Source organism: Martes martes (genome assembly GCF_963455335.1).
Source record: "Martes martes genome assembly, chromosome: 11".
Lineage (NCBI taxonomy): Eukaryota > Metazoa > Chordata > Mammalia > Carnivora > Mustelidae > Martes > Martes martes.
In genome coordinates this window covers 61478711-61502420 of record NC_137899.1, presented here as the reverse complement: position 1 = coordinate 61502420, position 23710 = coordinate 61478711, and the positions used below count along the sequence as shown (strand labels likewise).

The 23710-nt window shown below is 42.9% G+C and overlaps 1 protein-coding gene across 1 annotated transcript in view; it reads left to right on the top strand.

Annotated features, from left to right (window-relative positions):
- CPVL (carboxypeptidase vitellogenic like) overlaps positions 1-23710 on the top strand; it is a 133253-nt gene that overhangs the window by 95970 nt on the left and 13573 nt on the right. The window contains exon 12 of the mRNA XM_080818862.1: positions 10405-10587. Coding sequence (XP_080674988.1) covers positions 10405-10587 — 183 coding nt within the window. The remainder of the gene's footprint in view (positions 1-10404; positions 10588-23710) is intronic.

Genomic DNA, 23710 nt, shown 5'->3' with positions numbered 1-23710 from the left:
TGTTTGAACTTGAGTGACAGTGATGTAGAGGAGCAGGGAACTGGCAGGGGACTTGATGGCAAGGGGTTTTCCGGAGCTCCTATCTATTCCCCGAATAATGGAAGCCGGAGGAACCACTCCCACTCCTGCACCTGGACTGTTTTCCAGCTTCCTGAGTCCAGCTCAGTAAACTGCAGATTCCTCATCTCAGAGTGGCCGTCCTTGGAAGTTGTGTCTGTCTTCTGATAACTGTTGACGAAGGGACAGATTTTCTTTGCAGGATATACCAAACCCAAGGTATACTTGGCTGCTGTCCAGTAGAAATAAAATGTAAGCCACGTATGTAGTTTTAAACTTTCCACAAGGAACATTAAAGATATATAAAGAAGCAGGTGAAATTAATTTTGATAACATTTTCATTAACCCAGTATACCCAAAATAGTATATCTGCATGCCATCAATATTAAGAAATTACTGAGATACTGTACATTCCTTTCTTGGTAGGAAGTCATCAGGATCCAGTGCGTATCTTAGACTTACAGCACATCTCAGTTTGGACTAGCCATGTTCCAAGTGCCTACTAGCCCCATGTGGCTGGTGGCTACTGTATTGATTAGTCTGGGTCGTTACCTGTAGCCTTAATTATTATAAATTACAGTATTTTTTACTTGTTCCATGGGGCTGTTTTTTGTTGGCTGGGTTGAGTGCAAAGGTATTTACTCATTAATGAAGTTCATTTAATAATGTGGGAAGGGAAAGAATTGGCTCCTTGGCCTACCTTTCAGTAGAGTAATAACATTGGCAAGCACAAAGCAGTCTTTGGAGATGACCTTTGGTGTGATCTTGAAGCTGGCATTCTGACAACCAGGAAGGACAAGTTCCCCTCTGGAGAGACTCATCTGGGAAACAGACAAGCCCGCTCCTGGGGCAGTTTCAGTTCATTAAATCCAGTTATTGTGATGAGGGTCAGAGGAGACTCTTAAGAGGTTAGGGAATCAGAAAAGGGCTCTGAGAGCAGACCCTGAAACAAGAAGCCGAGCAAAGACTCCCCTCGAATAGGCCCCCATGACTTTTCTATTCCAACGGGAGGAAATAAATTATTCTGGGTCATTATTAGAAGTAATTTTAAGTGTGCTATTCTAGGTAGTTAAATTTTCTTTCAAAGAGCCTTGGGTTGCAGTGATGGCTTGCTGGATCCTTTTCAAGTTGGCTTTGCTTCTCGTTCCCTTCTAAAAGCAACTGAATTATTTAGAGTTAAGTTGCAAGAAAGCAGGAATAATTTTCTTTGGCCAAAAGACATTATTTGTATAATCGCTGGGTGCTCACTCCAACTTGTTTCTCCACTTTCGTTTTTCTTTACTTGTCTTGGCATAACCAGCTGGTGGGGGAATGGCAGGCACATGGGGGTGTTTATTCTAAGTTCATTTTTCCTCTTTCTTTGTCTTCCTTTCTCCTCAAACTTGGAAGCAGAATATGTCCCTTTTGAAGAACAGCTTGGTTGCAGAAGTGACTACTGTTCATTCAATGGTTGCGTTATTTTCCCACCAGTCTCCTTTAGGCAGGCCCTGAGGGCTCTGGCTTCCTGCGTTACAGCCCTGTATCCCTGCAGAATCACCGGGAAGAAGTAGGGCCAAAAGTGCAAGCAGTGGGCCACTGGGACTGAGGCATTGTCCGCGAAAGGATAACAGCTCTGCCTGCAGTCTCGAACATTTCTGGAACATTATCTTCCACGGCAGAAATTCAGTTTTTCTTTTGCAGTTGAGCTTTTGGGAAACCCTCGGGAATTACCCCAGGTTGAAGTGGATATTAGTGAACTTAATTCTCTTCTGTTCAGGAGAAAGGCACCGGTGGGTCATGCTAATTGCCTCAGGCAGAAACAACTCCCGACTACATTGGGGTTTATAATAGAAGAATGAGAAGTAAGGCAGCCAGAAGAGGAAGTGTGGAGGGCTGCTTTGTAGGAGTTTCATTGATTTAGCATCTGTAGGGAAAGCTTCTTTAAAAAAAAAAAAATTTTTTTTTTTTTTTTTTTTTTTTTTTAGTGTGCAGGAGAACATTCAAAACTAAGACAGATAGCGGCCAACTGGGACCGCCGTGCGGCCTGGAATAGTGGAGGCTGCCGTTCCATCATTTCCCCAAACAGGAAACCACAAAATGTTGGAGATTAAGGTCACTAGATCATTGGGAAAAGAGCATAACTTTGTCTGCAAAGTATTATGATGGATTGTAAATGGGCCAAAATATAAGCATAAATCTTTCGTCTAAAAATGCAACAACAAAAATCCAGCCTTCTCACAAAAGCCCAGTTTGCTTTCCTGTCGTACTGAGAGACCAGATCCCCTTTGGCGGCATTTCAGTAATTTTCCTAATAAGTTGAGGAGTAGTCAGGAAAGCAGAGAGAAAAGCTTTGTGTGTTCTCTGTCAGTAACATGTGTGCTTCAGTTTGGGTTTAAAAAAAAAAAAAGGCTAAGATTTAGATCAGTAAGTGGCCCTCACATGATTTATTTTCAGTCTTCTGCTTTTCTATTGGTGACAATGAAAATATATCAAAATCACATTCATATACCTTTCTGCCCCAAATCCCTTCTTTCAACTAATCAGTTGTATAGCCACCATGAAAAAGTACAGATGTCTTTCTTCCCCTTTGAGTATCATGTGTGATCCCCTAAATTACTTGAAGTCAGAATTTGACTCTGACTGGGTGTAGGGGGCTGAGGGTGTTTTCAGGTGAGTCTGCAGGTAAACTGCTCTGTGGCTAGCTTGGCTAACTGTCAGTTTCTTTATATCTTCCTGGAAAATATCTACCCTTCCGAGGTGTGCATTGTGTAAAATAAGGTTATTATCATCTGATTCTGTTCATCAGGTCTTTACTAGGGAGAGGTTTTCTTGCTGAGAGAGTTAAATCCATGGGGGGGGGGGAACAACTGTTGTATATACATCCAGAAAAGCTTGTGGTTTAAGATGTTAAAATGACTAGATTTTATTTTTTTTAAAGATTTTATTTATTTCTATTAGAGAGAGCAGCAGGGAGGGGTAGAGGGAGAAGCAGGGAGCTGTGCAGGGAGCCCAATGTGGGGCTCAATCCCAGGACCCCGAGATCATGACCTGAGCTGAAGGAAGATGTTTAACCCACTGAGCCACCCAGGCCTCCAATGACTAGATTTTAGAAATACTTAAATGGAACTGACTTTTTCTTTGACCCCTCTTTTCGGAAAACTTAGAGATGAAAGAGTAAATATGCCTCTTCTCTTCTAATTATTCGCTGCTTTGGAAAGTTAAAAAAAAAATCTGGAGTATTAGGAGGATAGGGGTCACATCTTTTCATATGTGTTCCCTTGGGTGTCTAGTCCTCAGGCTCTGCATGAATATTTACTTTATTTATTCATAAGTAGGGATTTCCCAAAAGCAGATTAAACAAGCAAGCAAACAAAACACGCTCGATATATAAGTGAGCATGTATTCTTTCCTCCAACTCAGACAAAAGGCCACTTCCCTTCCATTTTTCAATGGAAGTGAAATTCCACTGCCTGTGGATCCAGGAAGGAAAGGAAAGAAATAGAGTTGGAATGAGACCTACTGATCTTTCCTTTTTACCGATGACAAAGACATAGAAACAGAGAAATATTTCCCTCTTCTAAGAAAAACAATAGCATGAGCCCTGAGTAGAGGACAGGTGCCCTTGCGCCTCTTATTGGGGGGGGGGGGGGACACCGGTGAAGGGGCGGGGTCAGCCTGAGGGGGGCAGCCACTGCCGGGAGTCAGCTCAGTGTGGGTGAGTGGTCAGATCTCCCAGTAGTTAAATGCCAGCATCTAATTCTAAAGCAGCAGCAACACTGTGTAGATTACAGGAATATATCCCTGCATGCTGAACGCAGGCCTCCCGCAGCCAATTTAAAACCTCGGCATTCCACTACAAAAACATACTTCTCAGATCATTCTTGATCCAAAGTAACCACAACATGGATAAAATCCTGTTCCTCAGATGACAGGATACTTCTGCATCTCCCATCCCATCCGGCCCTCCCTACAATCCCAGGATATAAATGTTCCACTCTACAGAGGAGAAGACTGAGGCTCAGAGTGAGTCAGTGACATACCCAAGATCACTCAGGAAGCCCAGGCCTCAGGAGGCTGAGCTGGGGCTGGAGCTCAGGCCTTCTGTCTGCACGCATCATACTACTTTTATGAGCCCCTGCTGTATGTTTTGTCAAACCAATGAGCTCCTACAGTTGTTTAGAATTGTAACTTATTATGTCCTGTATCACAGTTGTAATTCACAAGTAACATCTGACTTGGAGGTTGTGGAGCTCTTTGAATAGCTATGTTGAGCTCTTCCAATGTGTTGATAATAGTAACAGGTGTTAGCATTCACTGAGCATTTATTGTATGCCCAGAATGCAGAGATTCACATGCATGGTGTTATGTCATCCCTCCAGGGGTCCTCTGTCCTAGAGGCTTCTCTTCCACCCATTTTACAGATGAGGAACTAGAGCTCTAAGCAGATTGAGTAACTTAAGATCATCTTGCTAGTAAGTGGCAGAGTTAGGATTTGAACCCGGCACAGAGGCCTATGCTGTCAACAATAAACACGTATCCTTACCTTTGGGTTTGCTTCTTGCCTGTGGAATGACAAGTATGGAAGAAAGCACCTGTTTGATGGCCTCCTTCGGGGGGCAGTGATTAGACAGCGAGGCAGTACTGGAGAGGGGTGAGAAGCGCACAGTCTGGACTCAAGCAGATCAGAGCTTGACTCTCCACCACAGTTGTCTCATCGCCCTCCACCTCTGTCTCCTTGCCCCTAAAATTGGTTAAATAACACCAGCCTTTTTGGGGTGTTGTGAAATCATGGATGTGCCATGCTTAGTACAGTTCCTCCAGCAGAAGAAGAATGAGAGCGTTCTGCTGTTACTCAAAAAATGTCCTTTTTGAAAGTGATACTCTTTATCATACTTTTCTATCAGTTAAGTATGGGGAAATTCCTTGCAATCTTGAATCTCATGCTTCAAAGCTAAAAGTTTCTTTACAAGAGTAATTGATAAACTCATGGCTCTGACTTCCAAGAAAATATTGCTGAGATACCACGCCCAGTGTGTGTGTGTGTGTAAAATCAGAGTGAAAGGCATGTTATTTCAAGTGTTTGAATGGATGGAGTTCAGGTTTGTCCTGGCGGGATTTCCTCCCACTGTAGGCCTGTCCTGGAAGAGTGAAATTGGCAACTGAGTATTTGACATGGATGGACCATCTGCATACTTTGAAGGCTTGTTTTAGAAGAAGGGCTCTATCGATTCTTCCAAGTCATTCTCCAGTTATCAACCTACTTGAGAAGGAGGAGGACCTGACACCCGCTGAACTCCTAATTTGCGCCAGGCACTATGCCAGCAACTCTGAACACAATATCTCATTTACTCTCACTACAGTGAGATGTAGGTCTTCCCATCTTCATGTCCAGAAAAGGGAATGCAGCCCATGGAGGCTAAGCCCCGCGTCCAGGGGTTCCCAGTTACTGCATGCTGGGACCTGGGTGACAGCGGGTCCATTCGTTGGTGTAGGAGCTTGGATTTCATGCTTTCAGCAACAGAAACAACCCTGCTTACTCGAAGCATAAAAAGAATTGATCAGAAGATATGATAGGTCACAGAATTCACGGAAAAATTGAAGACATAGATGAGGAAAGACTGGGACCAAGGACAATTCTGGGGATCCAGGTAGGAAAGCAAATGGGCAGACTCATCAGGGAACACTGTGTCACTCTGCCCACAGTTCAAATTTTATGAAAAGAGCATTTGAGTGCCTTAGCGTGGGACAGATGCTCATCCTTTGCACAGAGGAGGCAGGATATGAGATTGGCAACCTCTACTAGGGCTGGATCCTTTGAGGGCGTGGGAGTCCTGTTATCAAGGGAAGGGAGAGTCGACCTAGGCAGGCCAAAGCAATAGGCAATCAACATACAGCATCGTAGAAAACTTCTCACAGAGTGCAACTGACTCTACCCAGTAAAGGTCAATACTTTTCACAGGAGGCCAGGCCCTGCTCAAGGCTGCAGGCCAAACACGTGTCAGGAGAGCCCCATTCTCAGGGAGCCAATGCCATGCGACAGCTGCTTCCTCAGTGGCACTCCTTACCACAGAAGTGAGGCATCTGTCACCAGCCGAATAACGGCCTGGTACACATCACAGAGCCCAAGTGAGAAATGACAGAGAGATGTCACCAGACTTGGACGAACAGATCGAGGTTGTTTCTGAACTAGAGATGTGAAATGTGTCTCACAGTCCGCCAACTCTCCGCTCCCTGAGGCTTTTGGTAGCACTAAACATTTAGCTGTGGGGAGTCAGGAAATGCTTGTTGGTTTGAAGGAATTCAGCTCTTTTCTTAAGGAGTTCTAGGTAGGAGTTTGGAAGTCTGGGATCTCAGACACATTCTGGCACCTCACTGTGTCACAATTTCCTTAACAGCTAAGTAGAGGCAGACGTTGTAATTCCTCTCCTCCCTGGTGTCCTAAAGCAGTCAGAGAATAAAGCCAAACGTATAAGAAAGCACTTCAGAAAGTAAATAACAAAAATGCCCTTCTCATCTCTGCCTTTTGACCAAACAAACAAACAATGCTTATAATCCAGTCACCTCCTACCATTTCTTATAAATTATTGATTTCTGGAATGGGTTTTTAAGATTGCCCACAAGCAAACTAGTTAGGTTATTTACCTAGCTGTCATGAAAATTGAGTGTTGGTAATATTTGAGTTAATACAAATTATTCCTCAATAAAGACCCACCTTTTGCCAACCAAGGTCCCCAACATCTTAGTGTTACTATTTTACTATTTTGTCTTCATAAACACATCCTGATTACATTTACTACCCCCCCAAAAAAACCCTAGAAAATAGTCAAGTCAAAACAAATCATCCACATCTTAGCTGCCTTAACTGTTAGTATTTTTATGTGTTTTTTTTCCCAAGTTTGAAGCATCTTTTCGAAAATGTTGTATTTATAGAGTACAAACAGTGGAATCATAGTCTTCATTGATTTTTTAATAAGTCATTTTTCCACCTCTAAGCAAAACCATCAATTTCACTGAGCTAACCAGTCAGACCTCCAAGTAGTCAAAGAAAAAATTCTCTAAAGGGAGTGCCCTTTGCTGTTTAACTGAGGCATCACAGCTGTCCAGGAAGGAAAGCGAGGAAACTGGGTGTTTCGGGGGGCTGCCTGGTGTTGTCACTGCCAACCAGCTCCGTCCAGCCAGTCTTTCCCTTGTGCCTTGTTTTGTTACAATCCCTACTGAGAAGACAAGGGTAGCTAAAAGCTGCATTCATTTCTGTCTCCTCCTCTCTGTCTTTAGATCCTGTTGCTTAAAATACCAGCAAGCCTCAGGGAGAGGTTTGCCCCAGACTGTCCCAGGGTTAGCTCGAAAGCTCTGCCTCCTGGGAAACTCCTCAGGCCAGGGCCCACCGGGGCAGCTGGTCACCCCTCCCCCCAGGAAGATGTGGAGGAAATGTACACAGATCCTCCATAACTGACCAGCTCGTCAGGGCTTGAGCCTTGTCCGGGAACTTCTCTGACTACCAAGCTGAGTAGCATCTGCCCTCGGCCTCGGAACCACCCACCCCTACGCTCCACCCACCTGGTTCCTTGGCTCCCTTCACTGGATCCTGGATATCTCTCCCACTCACTCAGCCCTAAAGGCAACTGAGATATTCCTGTCGGGGCTGATGAGAGTAAGTGTGACATTTAGATAAAAATAAAAGCTCTGGAATTCTTATATTTAATGCTGGCAGCCTTAAATGCCAGCTTTGAAATCACCTCGCTTGATCATTAATCTGATTTCTTTTCTTTCTTTCTTTCTTTTTTTTTTTTGCATTTGACTTATGTGCCCTTTAGAAGTTAAAAACCTGTTCCTTGCTTTAAGAAGATTTTCCGTTTGCCCCCAGAAGCAGGCCTTCTAGGCGTCCCATCCGCAAAATTATGCAGTTCAGCCCCACACTGCCTTGTTCCACAGAGTTAGAGCTCTTGTTTGTGATGAGTCTTGAATAACAAGGGGCACAGCTCAGGGACGGACTGCATTTCAATTCAGTCCAACGAACATGTACTCTAATGCTGTACAAATAAGCCTGTTTTTGCTGTAACCTGTGGCTCTGCATCCCTGAAAGATAAAAAATTCCAATCAATTTCAAAATATACGGATGATCGTCAGGTAGCTCCAAGAGACACTCAGAAAGACGCGAGCTTCATTTAGTGGCCACGGAGTGGAAAACAACCAGATGCACTTGTGTATTTGCTAGTTAATCAGCATCTTTTCATGGAATTCTAGAAGAGGAATTACTTTATAGATGATTATCTCCGCTAATCAGGCCTTTCTCGAATGGGGGAGGATTTAAGCCGTGTTTGCTGGTACAGATCATGTGTAATTGTTTCCATACTGTTGGCAAAACAGCTGTAGGAGTTTTGCATGGGCCATAAGTACCCAAGGTCTTTGAGGCAATTTCTTTGTATAAACAATGCAAATTTTTATTGCTAGACTTGAGTTGACTCTTTTAAAGAGGCTTTACATCGAGCAGGAGTTTTCCCCCTTGGGTTTCTGCTTAGGAGAGCGGAGGTGGTGATGGTGATGGGGTAACATGAAAGATCCTGTGCTCCAGCCGCAGAGGCCCAGGGCTCTTTCATCTTGGGCTCAGTCCTGGCCCACTGCTGCTTGAGGATTTGGAGTGTGTAAAAGTCCTGGGCTGTTTAATTATGTGCAAGCCTTTTAAGAAGCCTGTACCAGGAAGGCAGAGATGGAAACATGTGCAGTGAAACATTTTATATCCAATTTGAGGATTCAACCAAAGGTCTTCACTTGAGCGAAACCAGAACTTCCAAGTAGATCAAAGGTAGCATGGAGCAGAGGAAAACCTCTTTGTTGGGGGTTGAGTAACAATGCCTTACAAGAATTAGTATCGTGTGAGTTGCATAAAAATAACCTGAGAAGAGTGGAAAACAAAGGAGAAAATCACTCAGATTGATACCACCTAAGTTAACCAACTATATTCATGTTTTTTAAAGTGGCATCCCATATGTGTATGGGTTTATATGCCTATGTTCTACATGCATGATTGTGATATATATTTGACTTTCAGCTTTCATACTTAACAGCATGCGAGAAGTATTTTCACGTTGCTGCATGGTTCAGTGGAACATTTTAAATGGTTTTGCATGATCCCATAGGATTTCTGTTCCGTAGTTTATTTAACCCCTTCACTATGGAACTTTTAGACTGTTTCAGTTTTTCATTATAAGACCCAATGAATATGACTATATATATATATTGGGGGGGATTTTTTTCATAAAATTCATTCCACAAACTGGAGTTATTGGGACAGAGAGTCTCAACATTTTCGAATCTTGTTGTTAAAAATGGATCATTGTTGGGGCGCCTGGGTGGCTCAGTGGGTTAAAGCCTCTGCCTTCAGCTCAGGTCATGATCCCAGGGTCCTGGGATCGAGCCCCACATCGGGCTCTCTGCTTAGCAGGGAGACTCCTTCCTCCTCTCTCTATGCCTGCCTCTCTGCTTACTTGTGATCTCTGTCTATCAAATAAATAAATAAAATCTTAAAAAAAAAAATGGATCATTGCTTTCCTGAAGAGTAGCGCCATTTTTACACTTCATTAGCACAGGATGGTATATGAATTCTTTCTCAAGCCAGTTGAATATTGCTTTATTGGTTTTGGAGAAAAGACACGAGTTGCTTCAGAGCTGTTTCTCCTATACTATCCACCATCTTAGCAAAAAAATAAAAATTGTATTCTAGGACGAAGAGACATTCCTCATTGTTGACAAGTGGCTATCATGTCTAAGAAAAGGAGGCCTTATAAGAGGCATGGCAGACCCAGTTGCCTCCAACAAGGAGCAAATCTGAGGCACCTGCTTCTCTCCATCTGCCTCAAAAAATTGTAGTTGCCACTGTAAAAACCAGTGTTGGAAGGGAGAGTGGTATGGATTAGCAGCTCCTGAGAGAATGTCCAGCCCACCAGCTCGAAAGCCGAGTTAATGAAATGCAGTCTCCACGCAAATCCGATGGTGTAGTATTCCTCAGCTCCACTAAGAGGTAACCACAGTCCTCTTCTTGAACATAGCTGTATCTCGAAGTGATATCCCTGGATAATACAGTACAAATGCTTCTGTAACTGAGAGAAGCCTTTATGCAGGTTCCTAGGAAGGTTCGAACTTCTGGAAGAATTGCAATGGCTGAGCCAAGGCTTGTGCTGATTTCAGATTGTTGGCGTGGCCACCTGGAGGACAATGACCCCACTCACCTGCTGGGCTGGCCTCTCTGAGCACAGCATCAGAAAGCCTCCCATTACCTTTTCTCTCGTGCACACACTGTCCATACCCAGATACACATGGTGGCTTCACCTGCTGAGTCCCACATTTGCCCACACCTCGATTTCGTTTCAGGTTCTGATCTACAATGGCCAGCTGGACATCATCGTGGCAGCTTCCCTGACAGAGCGCTCTCTGATGGCCATGAAGTGGAAGGGGTCCCAGAAATACAAGCAGGCAGAGAGAAAAGTTTGGAAGATCCTTAAATCCGATAATGAAGTGGCTGGTTATGTGCGGCAGGTGCATGACTTCTCTCAGGTATGGAGACACTTTGGGACCTGTAGGTTGCGGGGGAGTGGATGGTGGGGTTGAAACAAAAGCTTGAACACCAGGAAGGCATGTCTGGCCCTACGCAGGGTCACACAACAGCCCAAGGGTGTCTTCTGCAGCCCTCTTCTCCATAGGGCAGAGTGCCTGAGTTCATTAAAGTACACAGTACTTCATGGGAACCAAAACAAAAGTTTAGATATTGTTCAAGAGACAAGGTGACAATCAAAAAGGTAACACTCATCCCAAAAGACAAATCATTAATGAGAGAGTTAGTCTATTTGGGAACAGAAGGGAGCTTGAACAAATGACATGAGTTAGATTCAGTGTAATCTCTCCTGGCAAATCTGTGCTCACATTGGGTCTCATGCATGAAGCCCCAGGACAAAATCTGTTCATCTGATGCCCCTAGTGTGACCTCCACTTCAGGGGTCAGACGTTGCTCCTGGCCATGCCTGTCCACTGTGCCTCCAGTCTGCAGGTCTCAGTCCCTCAGGGGTCTTCAGGGCTTCGTTGGTGACTACGTGATGATTACACTGTTTACCTCCAGAAAGTTCTTGGAGAAATCGAGAATGCTTTTGCATAGTTAGTCAAGAGGAGAGATTTAAGTCTTCTGGACCTGAATTTTTTTTTCCTGCAATTTTTTATTAGAGGAAACATTGGGAACTCAGTTCTGTAGTTTTGAGTATTTGGAATTACAGCTTTCCAAATGCTCGAGCTTTTCATTAGGCAAATCCATGCTCCAAATAACAATTGATCGCAGAAGCATGCTACCTTGAAAGTACTTCGCTTTGGCAAAATAAATGAGAGTTCACAACAAATTCCTTAAAGGTCACTGAGTTGTGATATGCATTACTCACTTATGTTAGAAGAAATGATGGATCAAGCAGAAATTATGGGTAGTCTAATGTATAAAGGGAACCTTCCATCCCCCCAACCCCACCCATCATTCTAACCATGTAATAACATATACAAAATTTAAATATTTTGCAACATTAACTACCTTGGACAAAGGAAACAGTTGAGAGACATAGTTCTGGGCTCAAGTAAAGGGAAACTCTATGTTGGAAAACTTATAACCTTATAGTTTCTAAATTGAGATAAATTATACCAACGAATTAAAAACTGGTGCCACAGCAAACTAAATGAGTCAGAGCAGAAACAGTTCTGGCAGGACGCATGTGAGGTTTCAAAATAAGGCTGGGGCAGGATGGAGATAGGAGTGTCTATTGAACTGCAGAGGGATCTGGAGAGGAGATGGTGAGTGCTGTGTCCACCCTGGGTCTTCTGTAAACGACCCAAGCAGTCTTGGGTTGGGCATTGACTTGGGAATTACAATAACTGGTTAACTCTAAAGACTGATTCCAAATGATCGAAATTCCTAGACAAATTGAGCCTCTTCATTTGCAGAAGATATCCTGGACTTCATTTTTGGTATTTATTTGTTTTTAAGTAACACAAGTTATATATATATACATATATGTACACATATGTGTGTGTGTGTGTGTATACACATAGAGAGAGACAACAGAGAACATGTATAAATGTGTATATATAGAGAGAGAGAATATATATACACATACATATAGAGAGAACAGAGAACATATGTGTATATGTTCTCTGTTCATTATTAAATATATTGATTAATATAAAACATATTGTATATATAATATATATTTAATATGATTTTTCTGTTCTCCTTTTACACCCATTTTTACTTTATTTATTTTGTCATTAAATGCATACAGCCATAGAAGTTACACTTTCCTAGCCAATTAAATCAACATTATTCTCAGGAAGTATCCCTTTTTAAGTCTAGTAATGTTTCTTGTCCTAAAGTCTGTTTTGTTGATAGTACTATAACAATGCCAACTTCCTTTTAAAAAAAAAAAAAAAGATTTTATTTATTTATTTGACAGACAAAGATCACAAGTAGACAGAGAGGCAGACAGAGAGAGAGGGGGAAGCAGTCTCCCTGCTGAGCAGAGAGCCCAATGCGGGGCTTGATCCCAGGACCCTGAGATCATGACCTGAGCCGAAGGCAGAGGCTTAACCCACTGAGCCACCCAGGCGCCCTGCCAACTTCCTTTTTGATTAATGTTTCCATGGGACATCTTTCTCAACTCTTCGTTTTCAATCTTTCTGTATCCTTATATAGAAAGATGTGTCTCCTTTAAGTGCATTTAATTGGGTTTTGTGTATCTTTAATAGAGCCTGACAATATTTTTTTAAAATGGAATAGTCCATTTACATTTAGTGTAATTACTGATATATTGTGTTTAAATCTACTGCTTTACTATTTGTTTCTTACTCATCTTACTTTTTTGTATTTCTCTTTTCTTTATTGCATCCTTTTGTATTACTCAAATGTTTTATATCATTTTTGGGTTTTATTCCCTCTGGAAACTTGTTAGGCTATACACTCTTTTAATCTTGTTTAATGATTATACTCAAGGGTAGAATATAAATTCTGGACTTAATCCTAATATAAATTAGAATTTTACCACTTTCCGCATAAATGCAAGAACCTTAGATCTTCCTTACCAACTCTCCTGGTTTTGTGTTATTAAAAACAAAACAAGGGGCGCCTGAGTGGCTCAGTGGTTTAAGCCTCTGCCTTCGGCTCAGGTCATGATCTCAGGGTCCTGGGATCGAGCCCTGCATCAGGCTCTCTGCTCAGCAGGGAGCCTGCTTCCCCCTCTCTCTCTGCCTGCCTCTCTGCCTACTTGTGATCTCTCTTTCTTTGCCAAATAAATAAATAAAATCTTAAAAAAAAAAACTACACACTCTTCGAACACCACAAAATGTTACCTGCATCATGTTACACAGCCAGTATCATTGTGACTTACCCATAAACTGATCCATTCGATCCCCCTTCAGCCTCTTTCCCATTTCCATGCTTCTGACTGGAATTATTTTTCCTTGCTTAAAAAAAAAAAATCCCTTTATTATTTATTTTAGTAAAGTTGTATTGGCAACAGTTTCTGTTTTTGTTTGTCCGAAAATGTCTTTGTGTTGCCTTTAGTTGAGAAGTACATTTTTCGTGGAATTGAAGTTTAGCTGGGCAGTTATTGTCTTTTCAGTTTTCTGTCTTTGACTCAGGTCATGATCCCAGGATCCTGGGATCGAGCCCCATGTCAGGCTCCCTGCTCAGCGGGGAGCCTGCTTCTCCCTCTCCTGCCTGCTTGTGTGCTCTTTTGCTCTGTTCCCTGCACCGCCTCAAATAATATCTTAAAAAAAAGAAAAAAGAACAGCTGTCTGTGATACCCTTATAGGATTATTGAGGGAATTCAACAAGTTAATTAGCAGAGAACAGTTCCTCATCATAGTAAACATTTGTTATTATTACCCCGAAGTGCATATAAAAATAGATATAATAAAAGGAAAATTATAAATCATCAAGATCAGGGAAAATTATTAAAAATCAGGCCTTCAGGGAAGTTTAAGTATTAATATCTAGGCTATTAAGGCTAATATAAGGTTAATAGGAAGCTATTAACATGAATGCTGAGCTTCCAGGAACAATGGACATGTCACTTGTCCCCTGTCTGCTGCACAGCTTTATGATGACAATACCACCAGGCACATGAGCATATCCTCTGGGTTCTCGATGGCTGTGTCTGCTGCCTGTTACTTTATGTCCCCCAGACCAGCCTTGCGAACCACTCCAGTACCCGGCACCACACCTGTATCCCGCTGGGCTCGGTGCATAGAACCTCTAGCTGGGGAGCCTGGGCTGTGGCTGCAGGGACGGCACGCACTACCAAGGTGGGGAGAAGGGATTGGCTGCCACCCCAAAACTTGAGACAAATATCACACTAAGCCTGCTATCTCTTCTTGTGAATGCAAACACACTGAGAGATGAAATGGCCCTCGACCAGCTGCCAAAAAATGGTAACAAAAGCAGCAAGGCCCACATGTGTTTGTGATGGGGAGTGTTTTACCACACACCAAGGGATCTGCATTTTCTGTAGGTGATATTAAAATGTTGACAGAGCTCCTGCCCACTTACGCCTCAGCGTAGGCTCAAGGGTGGCATGTGGAGATGGGGAATTATGGAAGAAAAAGAGCACCGGTGCTAAGAAAGGCATTCTCTCTGCACCCCGAATTGAGAATCCTGTCCAAAGGTCAAGCGTCTGATAATGAAAAAAAGTGGACCTTAGCCACGAACTTGCCTTTCGGCATTGGACACACAAAACAGAAGCATGTGAATGTGTCTGCCAAAAAAAGAAAGTTCACTCTCTGCCAAACTCCACAGCTCTTAATTTAAAAATCGAAACCAGTGTAGACCCATCTCCGAATGTTTACCTAAAGTGTCCATTCAAAAGAATGACAGCTGTCCCTGGGGAGCAACAGGGTAGAGAGAGGGAGCCTTTCTCTCCACATGTTCCCTGTCAGCCGATGCCTTGGGAAAAACCAAAGGCAGCTCCAGCCCGTCTGTGGAGATCCGGTGAAGGAGGACTGCGTGTTGCCTCTTGCTGATTCTGGCCTAGAAAGCCACATGCCTTTGGGATCTCTGCCATTCTAAGAATTCGACACTGCCTTACTACATCACCCAGGGAAGTGGCCTTTGCTCCGTTTGTTCATCTATAAAATGCAGGGTTTGGACTGAGTTATCTGTAAGATATCCAAAAAGGATCTGAAATATCTATTTTTCTTTAATGCCCGGAAGGTCTCAGTTAGCAAGCAAGATCAAACAGCTTAGGGACTTTCTGCATGGTGGGGGGAAGGGGTGTGTTGACTTAATAGCGTTATGGTGCAGATCCAAGTTCTCATCCTCTTCCTCCTTGGCCGGTGATAACCCAGGGCCAACACTGTCAGGACCAACCTGCTCCTTTTGGGGTCTTTCTCTATCCTTCTCTGAAAGTCAGTCACTGTTCATGATCCGTTTTGATGGTGCCACTGCTGTTGAAATGCAAGATATTTTGTTTTTAATACCATTGAATAGTTATTTCAACTCTGAGGCAGTTTTGACTGCACGCTTAGAAATATAAAATTTTACTCAGAATCACACTGATGAATTTCTTTAAGAACATCTTTTTAAAATAAACTTGAAGTTAACTTTTCTGAAGAAAGCACTGAAGCCATTTCAAACTTTTCCATCTTTATTTCACTGAAAATAATTCCTTGAGGACTAATTATTTTCCATGTACACATGGAAAGAAAGGTTTGAGTCACTGGGTCAGTTTTCATTCTTATCAAATCCTACCGGGCGTAGTTTCTGCTTACACGAGTTTTGCAGAATTTCCAAGTCTATTTTTCCTGATTGCAGTTTGAGTCATTGTTATTTTTATGTGTTCGTTATCAATATCAATTCAGTTTATTTAATAATTACAGGATGGATTATCTCAGCTAGGTAGGATTTTACAGCTGGAACAAATTTTAGATCTCATTTTCTAGGATGGGAAAAGTGAAGCTCAGAGGTTAAGTGACTGTCCCAAAGTCTCCTGCCCGTTTCAGGACTGAGCTACAAGTAGATTCCAAACTCCTGGCTTCTAGCCCATTGTTTTTCGGTTTCACGAGGGTGCACACCTCTGCAATGAGACACTGGCAGCTGCAAGCTGGTGCCGTGAAAACTGGAGCCTGCATACATCCCTGCCATCATTTGGGCAGGCCTGAGGGATCACGCATTTCACATTGAATGTTAGCTGTGAAGTCACATGCATGTGCCCACTCCTTATAGACAGACAGAGCATTGGGGTTTTTTTTTAAAGGTACTAGAGCTTAGTAGGTTAGGTGGGGAGGCCAGGTTCGTCCAAAGAAGTTACGGCTTTGTCTGGGGATTTCTGATATTAATAAAAGAGCAGATGCTGAAATTAACTAAAATGAACAGAGGAAACATGGTGGGCCTTGTCTCATAATGGGAGCCTGAAGAGCAGAGCACCAGCAGAGTGCACAGCCTGCTGGTTTCCAGTCTGGAGCCAGGAGAGAGACTGGAAAGGGTCATGGGCCATCGATGGTAGGCAAAGGGTGTGTGCTCCATTGTGTAAGCAGTGGGAGACAGGCCACTGAATGGTTTTTTTCCCCTAATTTTTTTTATTGTAAAATACATATAACATGAAAATTATCATCCTAACCATTTTTTAAATTTAGCTAGTTAACTAATTAATTTTTTAAAGTAGGCCACATGCCCAAAGTGGAGCTTGAACTCGCAAGCCTGAGATCAAGAGTAGAATGTCCTACCGGCTGAGCAGCCAGGGGCCCCTAGCCGTAACCATTTCAAAGTGTGTCATTCAGTGGCACTAACTACATCCGTAATACTGGGGTGCCATCACCACCATCTGTCTCCATAGCTCTGTTCATCTCCTAAACTGAACCTATGGCCACTGACCACTAGCAGTGTTCCCCCGCCCCAGTCCCTAGCAACCGCTGTTCTACTCATTCTACTTTCTATCTCTATGCACTTGACTGCTCTAAGCGTCTTGGATAGATGGAAGCATACAGTGCCACCATGGAACATGTTTGTGCACCTTTTCGAAGCTGGTCTTTTGGAGGTTTAAAATGGCAGTGGTAGGATGAATTCAGGGTGGCGAGGGGTCAAGGAAGAGGATCCCGGGGAATAGGGAGTCCTGGTAGGAGCTTTCTCCGAAGGAGGTTCTCCACCTACATCCTGAGTCCACCTTCATGATGCTCAACTCTGAGCTCCTGGACTAGAGGTCGTGGGGATAAGCTTTGGAATGCCCAAGCTATGAGGACCGATTGCTGTTTGAGAACTGGTGGTTACTGTGGAGGCCCACTGACTTAAAAACTAAGTATCCGCAGGGAGAGCCTGGCATGCTGGTGTCATACAGCACTCTCCGTGGGCAGCCACGGGAAGCCTCTCCGGCCTCCTCCTGAAGCACAATCCCTGAGCCATGATTCCACCTTGACCCTGACCCGGGATTAGCTTGTGGGGCCCTCAGGCTGGTGGTCTGCCACACTCTCCTCAAGGAGTTCTCCCTGGGTTTCCGACAGGAACAAGACCTTCCACAAGCAGTTATGTACAGAGAAACCAAAGGCAAGCAGCGCCCCTCCCCCACCCTCCCAGCTTCACTGTTTTGAAGAGTTGTGACCAGGAGAAGGCAGCCTGGTATCAAGACCGGAGTGTAGACTGGAGCTAGACACACCCGGTGTGAATTTCGGTTTTGGCTGTGGGCTGCTCCTGGCTCTGTAGACCCTGAGGGAGGAGGGTGTTGGGAAGGCCCGTGCTAATGGGGGCTATGCCAGTTCTTCAGCATTTGTCAGCCCTCATGCCTGCCACACACTTTTTCTCCACAGTTATGGAACACTAATAGCGCCCCTGTGAATTATGTGATTAGACTTCCTAATTTATAAATGAGCAAAGAGAAGTTTCGCCTGAGCTCCTTGCTTCGGGTTTCAAATAGTCATCATACCTGAGATTTGACAACCCAAATCTCGATCCTTCCCCTGAGCCATCGTGTCTCTCAGTACCTGTGAGGACGGTGGGGTGGGAAGGGATAGGATACTCTCGTTGGCCAGACGGGGCTACATGTGAGCCCTGGGCAGCCCGTGGTGCTGGTGACAGAGGTGGGCGTGGCCAGTACATTTGGCAGCACATCCAGTCCACACAGAAAAGGCTGTTTCCTAAAGGAAAGCAGAGTGCTTTCAAGAGGGAGGAGGACAGGGAAAGCGTGGTGTGCAGACAGACAGCAGTAACAGCCCCAGCTTCCTAAGTATGCTTTCCTAAAACTACCATTCACTTTGTTTTGTTTCTCTGACTCCACACAACTAGAAAATAGAGAAAGGAATAACCACAGTCCTCGGAGGACAAAGGAAGGTCAGGCTGAGATTTGAACGTTTCCACGGATAATCCACAGAGGGAATGACAAAGAGCTGGCCACCTGCCTCTTTTGGATTTCCTGCTGACTTTTTTTTTTTTTTTTTTTTAGAATTTTAAACAGCTTAGGGAGCATTCTGAACTATTTCTGAAGGAACTAACAGTTCCAGAAAGGTCTTCATCGAGTCCTTGGTTGCACTGGCAAAATCAAAGTAAGCAAAGAGCAACAAATGTGATTTTTGCATTCGCCTAGTGAGATGAAGTTAAAACAATATTTAATGCAGGAAAGTAACTGTTAAACAGATTTGAGATGATGATTCCCAAATGCACCTGATTCCCTGGGAAAATGTTTTGGCTTTGTTACAGAGATTGTTACACTGAATCTTCACCTCTCTTCCAGCTCTGTTGCTTTCTACGAAGAGAGATGTCCTAATTCGTAGCTTCTTTGTCTCCATCACCTAGATCTGGGGATAGTTCTGTCTGTGCATGGGAATTGGACTGTGAGCAGAAAGCCAGAATATAGCAGTCACATCATCATCATCATAAAGATGACTTCTCTATCATCAGAGAGCTCCATGGTAGTCACAGACTGAGTTCTCCAGAAGCAGGATCCAGGTCAAGTTTGGGGTGCAAGGTGTTTATTAGGGATCAACACGTGTGGATAGACTGGGGAAGAAACAGAATAGACAGAAGAGGGAATCAAACGGTGAGGCAGGCCTGAAAAAGCTCGGACAAGCCGGCAGAGATCTCTGGAGAAAGTCTTCTTCCATCAGCGTCCCACATTGAGCCAAAATGTCCAGACCTTTAAGTGCCCCCTCATTCAGTCATCACATGCAGGCTGCCCCAAGAAGGGCATCATCTTGGGGAAAGTCTGCTCTCTGTAGCTGAGGCAGCCCCCGGAGCTCCTGACAGCTGGAGGCTGGACAACAAGTCCATCCTTGAAGGGGGATCTGATGGTACCTCTCTGTCTACCATAAAGGCCACCCAGATAATGTAGTTGCGAGCTCTCAGGGTTGGCGTGGTAGGGGGTGACCGCAGGGGCTGGTGGTTTGCCTAACACCACATAAGGTATCGCTCGCTCTTTGCTGGCATAATGTAAGCTTCCCCCTAAGCTCTCAGTGAAATTATGTCTTCTGCCTGCATTAGAAACATGGATCCAGCCTTGCTTTTCAATTCATATCAAGATTCCAAGATGGAAACAGCAGAGTTTTCAGGAAAAAGAATGAAGAATTATCATAAATATTTCCCCCTTTCAGTTATGTATTAACGGAATAATAATAGATCACTCCAAAACTCAGTGGCTTGACACAACAACAGTTTATTATTTCTCATCATTATGTAGGTGAAATGGGCTCAGCTCCGTGGTTGTTCTGACTCACATGAGCTACACGAAGGCCATCCATGCAGCTGCTTTCCGTGGGGAATATGGCAAAAGCTAGGACATCCAAGGTGGCCTTCTCTTCTCCAGTGCTCTCTCCATATGGCCGCAAACCATTCAGTGTCTTGGTCTGGGCTATGAAGCATGGCAGCTGGTCTCCCAAATTGAGAAGCAAAAGATGTCAGTCCTTTTAAGACCCAGGTTCAAAAGTCCCAGAATATTATTTCCATTGCATTCTTTTGGTCAAAGCAAATCACAGAGGAAGTTCAGATTCCTCTTAATGGGAAGAATGGCAACGAATTTGGTACCATTGTTAAACTTCCTACATTTTCCTAAAACAGTGTATCTATCTCCAAATATTCTAACTTTATTTGTCTGAGATAGGACCTGAGCATTAGGATATAAGCTTGTTAGGCAATTCTAATATGCATCCTGTTTGGAGGAACCCAAAATTGTGATGTCTTTTGCCCCTCTGTTGATGCCAAAATGGCTTTGGCTTCTAGGAACCCCATGTGGCTTATGTTTGGATAAACTTCCATTCTGATCCCTAAAGACTGCTCTAAATCCTGACCTATTTTACTTCCTCCCAGGCCATCCAGAAACTTGAGAACATAGTTTCACTCTTAACAAACCAGCCATTGATCTGAAACATCACTTTTAGAAAAGTGTCCTCTAGTCAATAGTATCTACTGGTGGGGCTCTTATTCTGTGAAATCCTCAGCCAAAACCTTAAGCTAAATCTTAGACCTCAGTCCCTGCTGTGCATTGTAGGTTTACAAGTGGTCTTTGTTCTCTTGAAACACTGATAGACCATTGGTAATGTAGACTCATAGAAAAACTCTTATTTACTCAAAAGATTAGCTTCCTTTTCCCAGCTGACTTCTGTGCTGTACTGAAATAATGTGGTCCTCCCGGGCAAAGTCTTTAGATAGTAGTGTGTCTTATGCTACTTTTCAGAAATGATACAGCTAGATCCAGGAAGGTCTGCTATAAACATCATCCAGATCCATTCTCAGCAAAGACGGTGTCCACGAGCCATCTTGAATTTGTTTCTGGATATCAATTAATTGATCAAATATTATGATAGATTGATATAACTAATATCATTTCGGCAAAGCAAAAAATGCAACTATTTTACTGAGGAATAACCTTAGTATTTTCATTAGGTGATTGTTGGGTTCTTAAAAAAGTGTTCTTAACCTAGGGCAAGGGTCTGTGGCTAGTATTCAGGGGGTCAGTGAACTTGGGGGGAAAATGCATTTTATTTTCACTAACCTCAAACTTAAATAGCTTTTCCTTCCATTATGAATTTTGAAATTTAGCATTTCCTCCCATTATGAATGTAGGCCACAAACCACAGCTGCCTTAGTGGTATCTTTGACTCTGTCACCAATAGAAAGCAGAAATACTCTGATATCAAATACAAATGCTGTTGCAAATACCTTGAAACAGCATCACCATCAGTGTTACTTTGAAATTACAGTAGTTCTCAAACCCACTGGTTGTTCTTATTGAATGTGTACATACAGAAGTACATATATTGTTATATCACAACTTTATTTTTTATGACTTTGTTAATTTCAATATAGTGGGTTCATTTGTAATCTGTAATATGTATATGTGAATATATAAAATGTATTTTAAAACACTTTTCTGAGAAATATCCATAGGCCACAGAAGATGCCTTAGGGGTCCACAGCACCAAAAAGACCAAGAGCCCGTGCATTAGACAATTTGAATTATTGAAAATAATTTCTAGATCCTCCCCAACCCAAACCATAGACCGCCTTTAGCCTTTGGGGACCTCAGATTGAAAAGTTATGAATTTAGCTATCAAGTAGACTTGAATTTTATCTCTAGTCTTATTACCTTGGCAATTCTAGCTCCTCCTCTCACCATCCTCAAGCAACAAGAGTGTTGAGATTAAAAGACTGGATACCGTGCCAGACCCTGCTCCAGCACTCGCTAGCTGTGTGACCTTGGGGAAGTTACTTGACTTCTCCAAGAGGTTCTTCATCCGTGAAATGGGGATAACATTAATACCTATCTCTATCATGAAGGGATTAGTTACTAGGATTCATTGAGGTTATGGGTATTTGTGTATTACTTGACATTCTACCTGGCACCTAGTAAGCGTGGAAGAAATATTTACTCCTGCCGCCTCTCCTAGCATTCATCTGTTTCCATAGAGCAAGATGCTCTCCTCCTGTCTAATAGGGTCCTTAATAGATACTATGTTTTTAGGCCTCAACTAAATATTATGTATCAGAAAGGCCTAGAACTACAGCAGTTGTTTCCAGTTGTAACTTCATAACAAAGAAACTGTCTTGGTGAGAGGCGGAAGAAACAGAGAGCAAGGGGACGTGTTCCACATTTTGCTATGTAGCAGTCTAATAATAGTAAATAAAAGTGGCTACATTGAGTAATGAGATGTTTCTAAAGCATCAAGTCCCTTCTGGTTGAACAGTCATCTGAAACATCCCTGTTGACAATAAATGAAGCACCCAGCCTTTTTGTTTTTGTCTTTTTTTTTTTTTTCCATTTGCACTGAGTTTCTAACATATGGAAACAGGGAAGAAGAGGAATATAGGAGTTTAGTGTTAGAGAGTAAAAAACTATGCAGCAAAACAGTGCTCGCTTCGGCAGCACATATACTAAAACTATGCAGCAAAACAAAAACCCCAGTTGTTTGCTGAACTTTCTGCTCTTCTGCTGTCCAGCATGGAGATGTGGGTGTTTATTTTTGTTCCTAATATTTATTTTCTTATGCAGCAATCAGAGTCCCAAGGTTTAGATTCTGGCACTAGCCCTGTCTTCCTAGAGCTGCTTGCCAGAGGGGGACTTCCCATTTTTGCTTTTGTTTCCCTTTAATTGCTTCTCTGTATCCTCCCCACTTACTGTTTTAGACACATGGCCCATCTCGTCAGCTCTGTGTTAGAAGAAAAGAGCATGACAGAGAACATGTTAAATTTTTTAAAGATTCATTTTTGTGACTTTGGCAGCAACTATAGGAGGTTTCCCTCTTTTTTTTTTTTTTAGTTAATAATTGAATAACCAAAAAGTATGTGTAATACTTGTATGAGATAAAACAAATAATGATAAATGAACCCCTTTGTACTTACCAGCCAGTTTAAGAAAGGCCGCATTACCAAGAGCTTGTCCTCACCCATCCCACCCCTTTCTCTCCTTGCCCCTGGAGGCAAACCACTGAACTGGATCTTGTTTTTATCATCCTTTTTTTTTCCCTTAAGTATTAGTTTTACAGATATACATCTATATAAATATTTTACTTCTCATGTTTAATTTTCTTTAAAAGGAATTATTCTGTATGGATTTTGTAATAACATCCTTTTGCTACTGAGCAGTGTTGAGATTTTATCCATGCTGATGGGTTCAGTTGTGTTGTTTCCTTTTTTATTGCCATATAGTATTCCACCGCTTGATTCTGCCCCTCAGCCATTCCACCGCTGCTGAACATGTGGGTTGTTGCCAGTGTTTTGCTACCACAGATATTGCTTTTGTGAACATTCTTGCCCTCCTTGTACCCGTGTTCAAGAGTTTGTCTAAGAATCATGCCTAGAAGTGGGACTGATGAGTTCATAGGGTTTGAGCAACTTCAGCTTCATCAGATCATGCCCAACTGTTTTCCAAACTGATTATAACCTTGCCAGTAATGTTTAAGAGATCAGATTATTTCACTCTCTCACCAACTCTAGGACTTGTCTCTAGACATTTTTCCCTGTGGAAAGGTGAAATTGAAGGGGAGGCTTAATGTCCTTTCCCATGTCTGCCATTCATGATTTGTCTTCTTTCCCTCTTGCTGTATTTTCTATCTTCTCTGGCTAGCATCAAACAGAAAGACTGTAGCCTCCACACACAGCAAACAGGTGAGTTGGACATGCCATGTCTAAGTCTTAGCACTGACTTGGTTAGGCAGATGTGCTTTTCTTTCTGGATGT